The sequence below is a fragment of the Salvelinus alpinus genome, chromosome 5 (assembly GCF_045679555.1).
Source record: "Salvelinus alpinus chromosome 5, SLU_Salpinus.1, whole genome shotgun sequence".
Taxonomy (NCBI): Eukaryota; Metazoa; Chordata; class Actinopteri; order Salmoniformes; family Salmonidae; genus Salvelinus; species Salvelinus alpinus.
Window position 1 is genome coordinate 73,456,599 of NC_092090.1, and position 9,431 is coordinate 73,466,029.

At 45.8% G+C, this 9,431-nt stretch overlaps 1 protein-coding gene and 1 pseudogene across 9 annotated transcripts in view; one reads left to right on the forward strand and one right to left on the reverse strand.

Moving 5' to 3' along the window:
- Positions 1 to 6,404, forward strand: part of LOC139576750 (CAP-Gly domain-containing linker protein 1-like) — a 49,535-nt gene extending 43,131 nt beyond the window's left edge. For 8 of the 9 annotated variants that reach the window (XM_071403168.1, XM_071403166.1, XM_071403169.1 and 5 more), the window contains 2 exons: positions 5,038 to 5,165; positions 5,407 to 6,404. In XM_071403168.1, the coding sequence (XP_071259269.1) occupies positions 5,038 to 5,165; positions 5,407 to 5,638 (360 nt within the window). In that variant the 3' untranslated portion in view covers positions 5,639 to 6,404. Of the gene's footprint in view, positions 1 to 2,822; positions 3,045 to 5,037; positions 5,166 to 5,406 lie in introns of those variants that run through there. The other variant, XM_071403172.1, reaches the window with a different exon arrangement.
- On the reverse strand, positions 6,031 to 8,020 carry LOC139575333 (N-acetyllactosaminide beta-1,3-N-acetylglucosaminyltransferase 4-like; annotated as a pseudogene).
- Positions 8,021 to 9,431: the final 1,411 nt, after the last annotated feature.

Below are 9,431 nucleotides of genomic sequence, written 5' to 3' on the forward strand. Positions count from 1 at the left end.
CCAGAGTGATTTGGGCGGTCCAGGTAGACTGTGGTCAGAGGTGTGCTGACCATCAGGAAACTCTTATCGTCTTCTTCAGCGAGGTCATGATGGACAGTCAAGTGTTGCTCTTTGCAGACTTTGCACGGCTTCTTTAGGGTGCAGGAATCTGGCTGGTGTCCTCTCCCACACTGCCAGCACTGGTCTTTATCCTTGACCCACTGAGCTATTTGGTATTTGGAGAGGAGCTTAAACTCCTCACAAGAACTGAGGTAGTGTTCTTGGTTCTTTCAAAAAGGGCAGGACGGTTTAGGCTTCTTTTCCCTTAGATGCCTTTCCTTCTTGTGGAGCTGAGGACTTACTGGACTTTGTTGAAGACTCAATGTTCAGTAGTCTGGTCTGTGTTGTAGAGGACGGTGGTAGACTCGTTCTTGTTGTGGGAAGACGGGCTCTGTTCCTTAGCTCCCTTGTCCTCTTTCTGGTACAACTCAACGGCCCGACTGGCAATCCACTTGTCCCGAGACTTGACTTGTAACCAGACAGTCAGGTCAGGTAGGCTGTAAGTTCTATCGACCCCTGTTTGTATCACAGGAGATTGGTGGCACCTTAATTGGGGAGGATGGGCACATGGTAATGGCTGGAGCGGAATTAGTGGAAAGGTATCAACAACATCCATTCCATCTGCTCTGTTCCGGCCATTATGAGTTGTCCACCCCTCAGCAGCCTCCACTGGTTTATAGAATGCCTTTGGTAATGCAATACTGCATAAAACCGTCTCTGTAGGCTCTTGGCAGCTTGGTGAGTAGGCGATCCACATATGAGCCGCACATCAGCTTGAATCCGTTGGCACTCTAGTCTGAGTGTCTGGAGCATACTCATGAGAGAGCGAATTCGTCGAATGCTGTAGCATCTCCCATCTTGATAGGGGGCGCATTCAGGATGGCTCCAAGCTCGCTCTGCACCAACTGCCTTGGCTTTCCATACTTGTCCTGAAGTGCGCTCAGGGCAGTGGAGTAAGGATTTGAATCATTCATACATGAGTGGGACAGTTTGTAAGCACTTGGAAGCTTGAGGTGCTCCAGCAGAACTTGGTACTTGTAATGCTCTGTCAGATGAGGATGGGGGCCAAGCAGGCTGTCCACGGCCTTCCTCAGTAGGGCAAAGTCACTCTCACGACTGCTGCTGAAGTGTGGGAGCTTTGGCTTTGGGATCCCAAAGGAGGCTACAACTAGGTCCATTAGGTTTGGGCCTGGAGTCACAGGTGCTAGAGGCACCGCAGGTGTTGGCTGCTGGCATGGATTGGGCCTGTGTGGTGGCACCGTCCCAAGACCATTTGGAGGATAAGAGCTGACATGGTGCTGCCATGCCCAACAGTTGATGCCGAGAGCTGGGCTGGCTGATTAGACAATGGAGGTGGATCAATCCAACGGTGTTGGCCTAGCAGCAAGGAGGAGGCATTGCTCTGGTTGACTAGACCATGGTTGTGGACACCTGGACCTGAGGTAAGTCCTTGGTTGGTGTCATGACATGGGATTATGCTGGAGGTTGCTCTGGTATGAGTGGGTGGCTGGTCTGGGGCCATCCGGAGTGCCCTTCACATGATTTTTTTTAGGAGCTGAAGAAGCCGCGCCGCCTTCTTCAGCTTGTTCTGGGCCTGGCGAAGGCATTGCTGCTCCCTCCATTGTCTTTCTCTACTCTTCAGCTGCATCTCCTGGTATCTTCTCTCCATGGTGAGTTTGAATCTCTCCATCTTTTTTTCGGAATTATATCGCGCTGCCTCTCTCTCTTAAGCTAACTGGTGTCCCAGTTCTTCAAGTGCTGTCTTCTTAAGATGAACTTGAATATATGAGTGATCACTGTTGTCGCCATTACTGCTTTGTTGACTGGGAGCTGGCGACCCCCTTCCTTGGAGGGGCTGGGATTGTAATGCTGTACCTTGTTGTGGCTGGCCTGGGCTCAACAGTTCGCTTTGTTGAGGTTGGTGATCATCCTCTTCATCAGAATCCTCCTTAAGGTCTTCTTCTTTGGGGGTGTGGCTTGCCTGAAGCTGACCTGTGGGGGAGGGCTCACCAGTTATAATACCCTCACCTCGGTGGGCATGCCCACTTGGAGTGGTTGTTAGAGTGCGTGGGTGGTTGACTATGTAGTCCTCCAGTCGTTTAGGCTGCTTTATCTGCCGTCGTGGACGTTCATCTCCTCGGGGCTGGGTCCCTTGGGAGATCTGGTTGTCCTCAGTCTCGATGTCCATCATCCATCTCGAAGGACCATGAAACAGAGTCTGGTACTCTCTGTGTGGATAGGCCACTGGGAGTAAACAAATACCGGACTGCACTCTGGTCAAAGAGTGATTACAGACACAGAAGCCAGTCTAGGAGTTTAATGATGAAACAGAGTGTACATGTGGTATTTGGTCAAAAATGCACAAATATCCCTACAAATAAAAAAGGGTCTGATCTCCACAAAAGCCAACTGGACTGAGAAATAAGTTCAGTTTTTATACTAACAATTGGTTGCCATGGTGAATAATCAAATGATAATTGATAGGACACATGAAAGTTAACATCAAAACATTGACTGGAGTCTCTAAATGAATATACTGGCAGATCAATAAACATTTTTTATAATCTAACAGGCTTTTATACATAGATCAGCATCCCTTTACTTACTGTGATGTAGTCTAGCTGTACTGCTTGCCTACTATTTTCTCTGTCAGTGATGACTTGAGTCTGTTTTGTCTGGCTTTAGGTGGGTCCTAATTTTGATCTGTTTTGTCTCCTCCCTCTCCTCTTTCTCATTTACCTCCTCCTCTGTCACTGATGTTGGCAATGCTATCCGAAAATCAGGCAGCGGTTTGTTACTGTTTTTCATCAGCTCCACTCATGCATGTCTATTTGTCTGTAGATTTCCCCACGGTTCTCGTTCCATCTGTGCTGTTGTGTGTTCTGGAAAATAATTCCTAAAAGTTCCTGTTGGTTTACATTTCTGGTCGTCTCCCAAGGAGGAATTAGGCCTTCTCTCTGACATAATTTACCATAAGGATGTACACTGCTCAAAAAAATAAAGGGAACACTTAAACAACACAATGTAACTCCAAGTCAATCACACTTCTATGAAATCAAACTGTCCACTTAGGAAGCAACACTGATTGACAATAAATGTCACATGCTGTTGTGCAAATGGAATAGACAAAAGGTGGAAATTATAGGCAATTAGCAAGACACCCCCAAAAAAGGAGTGATTCTGCAGGTGGTGACCACAGACAACTTCTCAGTTCCTATGCTTCCTGGCTGATGTTTTGGTCACTTTTGAATGCTGGCGGTGCTCTCACTCTAGTGGTAGCATGAGATGGAGTCTACAACCCACACAAGTGGCTCAGGTAGTGCAGCTCATCCAGGATGGCACATCAATGCGAGCTGTGGCAAGAAGGTTTGCTGTGTCTGTCAGCGTAGTGTCCAGAGCATGGAGGCACTACCAGGAGACAGGCCAGTACATCAGGAGACGTGGAGGAGGCCGTAGGAGGGCAACAACCCAGCAGCAGGACCGCTACCTCCGCCTTTGTGCAAGGAGGTGCACTGCCAGAGCCCTGCAAAATGACCTCCAGCAGGCCACAAATGTGCATATGTCAGCATATGGTCTCACAAGGGGTCTGAGGATCTCATCTCGGTACCTAATGGCAGTCAAGCTACCTCTGGCGAGCACATGGAGGGCTGTGCGGCCCCACAAAGAAATGCCACCCCACACCATGACTGACCCACCGCCAAACCGGTCATGCTGGAGGATGTTGCAGGCAGCAGAACATTCTCCACTGCGTCTCCAGACTCTGTCACGTCTGTCACATGTGCTCAGTGTGAACCTGCTTTCATCTGTGAAGAGCACAGGGCGCCAGTGGCGAATTTGCCAATCTTGGTGTTCTCTGGCAAATGCCAAACGTCCTGCACGGTGCTGGGCTGTAAGCACAACCCCCACCTGTGGACGCCGGGCCCTCATACCACCCTCATGGAGTCTGTTTCTGACCGTTTGAGCAGACACATGCACATTTGTGGCCTGCTGGAGGTCATTTTGCAGGGCTCTGGCAGTGCACCTCCTTGCACAAAGGCGGAGGTAGCGGTCCTGCTGCTGGGTTGTTGCCCTCCTACGGCCTCCTCCACGTCTCCTGATGTACTGTCCTGTCTCCTGGTAGCGCCTCCATGCTCTGGACACTACGCTGACAGACACAGCAAACCTTTTTGCCACAGCTCGCATTGATGTGCCATCCTGGATGAACTGCACTACCTGAGCCACTTGTGTGGGTTGTAGACTCCGTCTCATGCTACCACTAGAGTGAGAGCACCGCCAGCATTCAAAAGTGACCAAAACATCAGCCAGGAAGCATAGGAACTGAGAAGTTGTCTGTGGTCACCACCTGCAGAATCACTCCTTTTTTGGGGGTGTCTTGCTAATTGCCTATAATTTCCACCTTTTGTCTATTCCATTTGCACAACAGCATGTGAAATTTATTGTCAATCAGTGTTGCTTCCTAAGTGGACAGTTTGATTTCACAGAAGTGTGATTGACTTGGAGTTACATTGTGTTGTTTAAGTGTTCCCTTTATTTTTTTGAGCAGTGTATTTACAATTAGCTTTAAAAATAAATTAACACCATATCCTATTCATAAAGGAAATGTACCAGAGTTATGATTTCCAGCAAATTGACATGCCTGGATGCCACAATTTCTCATTGGTGGACGATTCAGAGTTTTACTGTTCAGTGTTGCCCTCTTTACTCTTGCTCAAGCCAGGATGTGGGGTTTGTTTTCATAACTTAGAAACTGGACAAGCACGTTGGTGAAGGTGATGTTTCACTGTTATTCTTGTAGCAGGGTGGGTTGGGGAAAGGGGTGAATATATTAACAGCTTGTGTGATTTTAGCACTCAATGAGATGTGGATGCTGTTGGATGCCCTGTTGTTTGTGTTCCATTTTCCAAAGTTATAAGTTGGCTACATTTATGTTTAACTGAAGTTTGTGCCGTATGAGCATAAAGAACTGTTACTGTCCGTGATTTCCCTTGTCTGCGGCAGATTGAGTTCCTGAACTCGGTTATCGTGGACCTGCAGAAGAAGAATGAAGACCTTAAGGGCAAGCTGGAGAAGATGGCGGAGGCTTCCCTTAATGGGAATAATGCAAGCGAGCTTGATAACTATGACGGGTCAGCCTTCTCCCATTTTAAACACTAACCCTGAGTTAGACAAGTTCAAGCCCACAGTAACCTCATACTTTTTCATTTTTTGTTAATTTCATTAAGTTAGTTCAGAGCATAAAGCAGTATTTCTATTTTAACAATTCATCATAGTCCTAGTTTGCCCCCCTCCATACAGTACTTGCCCATTTGTCTAGTCATCTGTACATACTCACGCCCTGACCCTGTATGTCTCCCACCCTCTCTTCAGCGGTTTTAATGAAGGTCCCTCCAAAAAGAAGGTCCCACCAAGGCTCTTCTGTGACATCTGTGACTGCTTCGACCTCCATGATACAGAAGACTGTCCCACTCAGATGCAGATGCCGGACTCCCCACCCCACACCACCTACCACGGCAGTAAGGATGAGGAGAGGGCTTATTGTGACATCTGTGAGGCCTTTGGCCACTGGACTGATTCCTGTAACGACGACCAGACCTTCTAATCTAAAGCCTTCGAGAACCATCTTTGGCACAATCTCAACTTTTGCACATAAACCAAATTCTGAGGTGCGCAAGTGCACATGGAGTTCTCTACTGTATGGGTGTGTGCATGTGTTTGTTTGTGCAGAAAGTATTTCTTGCACAAGCCCCTAAGTGCTATAATTGGGAGGATGTTGTCTCAAAACGATCAACTTAATTATCCGCACTCACACGTCATTGACTAGGAAAAGGGGCAGAAATGCTGACGTATTGTGATATAAGGCTTTCATTGGGAATTGTTTAAAAAATCCACTGTTTGTGTTGCGACCCTCTTCAGTGTGTGCAAAAGATGAGGCTAAAGTTTATTTTTTTACACTTGGACATACTTTGTACTTTAAGAAAAAGTTGCCTTGTCAATCTGTCTGTGATAATTGTGTGGTGGAAAGGCATGGAGAGGGGCGTGGCTGGCGCCTGTTGCCTGGCAGGGTTGGAGCAGTGAAACAACGGCGTTTGACTTTTAGTAAAATAAAATAAAAAGACTACCTCGGCCGTGTGGGATGGTCAAGGTTGAAGCCGCTAAACAAACCTAAAGCACTGCACACACTTTATTCCTCTCCTCTGTTTAAAATCCTTGGTTCCTTTTTAAATGGCCTTTACAAGAACAATGCATAATTAAATTATAATTTAAGGATAAAATATTGTAAACAGATGGTATGATGCTCATGAATTTCTGTACCTAACTTTTTGAATGTTGAATATCTGTACAAAAATAAATGAAATTTATGTATACATTTTAAGTTTGTTTCATAACAGTTGTAGGAGCTCATGTGAAATTACCCTTCAAACAAATTTCATATTACAGTATTTTTTTTAAAGTTCTCTCGCCAAATATTTTCTGTACACAATTACTTCCTGAGTACTCTCTATGCTAAGCAATACAGTTTGTTTGATTGTATGCCTTGGAAATGACCACTTGTACTGTAAGCACTTGGTTTCAGCTAGTGTTATAACATCACGTTTAAATGTACATTACACAGATTACAGCTATGGTGCAGTTTTAATCACTGTTCCCTTTAAAAACTATTAAGTAATATGTTTTTTGCCTCTGCAGTGTTTAATAATTTTACACCACAGCTCTCGACATCCCCCCCTTAGAACACAATAGATCTGTTTGTTTCACATCATTACCTCTAAATCAATTGACCTGTTTTTAAAATGTACCATCAATACCTCTACTCTTAAATGGCTCTTTAACCATCTGTGCTGATTTGATGTGTGCTTCAGAGTGACGCACATGCCCACAAAGACATCATCAATGAGGAACAAATCAGCGCTGGACGCTGCCACTCCCAAGCTCAGCACTGTCTGACGTGACATCAGGTAGCCCCCACCGCCAGCGTATGGAGGATCTGGCTTGTTAGGGTACATCTCCACTGGTATGAAGTACATCCATTGGTTGTGCCGGATTGGATAGGCTCTTGGAATAATATCACCAGCGAACAATTGATCAGAGGGCTTGTGGTCCTTAACATTCTGCTGGTGTGAACAAAAACGTCATCGTCCCCTTAGAACAGATGGGCCCGCAGGCACTCCAGGCTGAACCAGTTCAGGAAATAAACCTCCTTCAGGGTCAGGTTGAAAAAAACTGTCCTCAAAATCCCACTGCAGGATGTCCCCAAACTGCCTGTTCTCATACGCCAGTAGCTGCTGCAGCAGGAATCCCTGTATTCTGTCTGATGACTTGCCTACTAAGAACAACAGTTTCCCCCTTTTACCCTGAAAGTACACCCTCTTCCCACAAGTGCTCCATAGTGCAATCCTGCTATCCACCTGGATGGCTGTGGACTTATTGGCCAGCAGGAGAAAGAGGTTATTCTCACAGGGTGTTGGAGACAGCAGGTGGGGGAATGTCTTGCAGTGTTTGTACATGAGGAAGTTACGGTGTGGAGGTGGGATAGAGGACGGAATGTTCTGCATGCTGTCATTCAGGGAGCACTTGAAAACATCCACAGTGGGCTGTAACTGGTGGTGTGGCAGAGGTGTTCCCGTGCCAGTCTGTGTGATTCATGCGCCACAGTCTGAGCACTATCTGGTGGTGGGACATTGAGGTCCATCATCATAAAGAGGAAGCCCATCAACAGTCACAATGACAATGGACCATCTACTGCAGCTTTGGTTTCTGAAGAGGATCCTGGTTGTTCTGAAAAATAATTGGCACACCACTTTTTAGCAACAAGGAGACAGAATTGTCGCTGGTATATGAAGTAAGCCTACAATAGGCTACAAGCTGCCAATTTCTTTTGTCTCACTACCAAAAGTACGCAGGTCACACAATTGTTCCTCTGGGGTAGCCTGGTCCCAGATCTGTTCATGCTATCATGTCAACACCTTGCCATACCAAACATGTTTGTGCCATCCATGTCACTCCTTGTTATACCAAACAGACTGGTGGTCCCCAGGCTACCTCTGGGGCTTTCTCCATTACAGAATAATACACCTTTTTGGGACAATGTAGGCCCTAGGCCAGTGGCTTTCAAAGCTCTCAGGAATCCAGAGACAGTTTTGTTGTAGCCCTGAACTGGCTCACCTGATTCACATACTCAAGGGCTTTATGATTCTTTATATTCGCCTGCGTCCCCGGATTTGCCTTTTTTAGCGTACTTTCACCACTCTCTCAAACGGCTAACCCAGCCCTCTCGCGGCACAGACAGAGAGCCTGAGAAGTGAAATTAACTACCCCAGCTCGCAGTTGGCTCAAGTAGGCAACTAGAGAGTCAGACACTGCTTACAGTGTGTTTGCGAGATGCCGGACAAAACACGATTTTAAAACCATCCCACGTCTCTACAGACATCCCCAAAACAAACAAAAATGTAGGGCACCACTGGTAAATAGTCACCTATACACTTGCTCTTTCCATGACATAAATCACATTTCAATCTACATTTTTTATGCGAGTAAAGTCATTGCATATAAAAAAAAACATGACAGCTGTGATGGAAACAGGAAATTTCTGTAAAATTTTATAAATGCCAACAGATCATTTGTTCTTTCGACATGGTCTGATCTTTTTGTCTGTAAAATGAATTATGCAAAAAATGGCGGTGGAAACACTTTATGAGCAAATATTGATATACAGTGCATTCTGAAAATATTCAGACCCCTTAACTTTTCCCACATTTTGTTACGTTACAGACTTATTCTAAAATTGATCAAATATATTTTTTCCCTCATCAATCTACACACAATACCCCATAATGACAAAGTGAAAACAGGTTGCAAATTTATTAAAAATAAAACGGATACCTTATTTCCATATATATTCAGACCCTTTACTGTGAGACTCTAAATTGTTTCTACAACTTGATTTGAGTAAACCTGTGGTAAATTCAATTGATAGGACGTGATTGGACATGATTCGGAAAGGTACACACCTGTCTATATAACGTCCCACAGTTGACAGCAAAAACCAAGCAATGAGGTCGAAGGAATTGTTTGTTGAGCTCCAAGACAGGATTGTGTCGAGGCACAGTTCTGGCGGTAGGTACAAAAAAATGTCTGCAACATTGAAGTTCTCAAAGAACACAGTGGCCTCCATCATTCTTAAATTGAAGAAGTTTGGAACCACCAAGACTCTTCTTAGAGCTGGCCGCCCGGCCAAACTGAGCAATTGGGGGAGAAGGGCCTTGGTCAGGGAGGTGACCAAGAACCCGATGGTCACTCTGACAGAGCTCTAGAGTTCCTCTGTGGAGATGGGAGAAACTTCCAGAAGGACAACCATCTCTGCAGCACTCCACCAATCAGGGCTTTATGGAAGA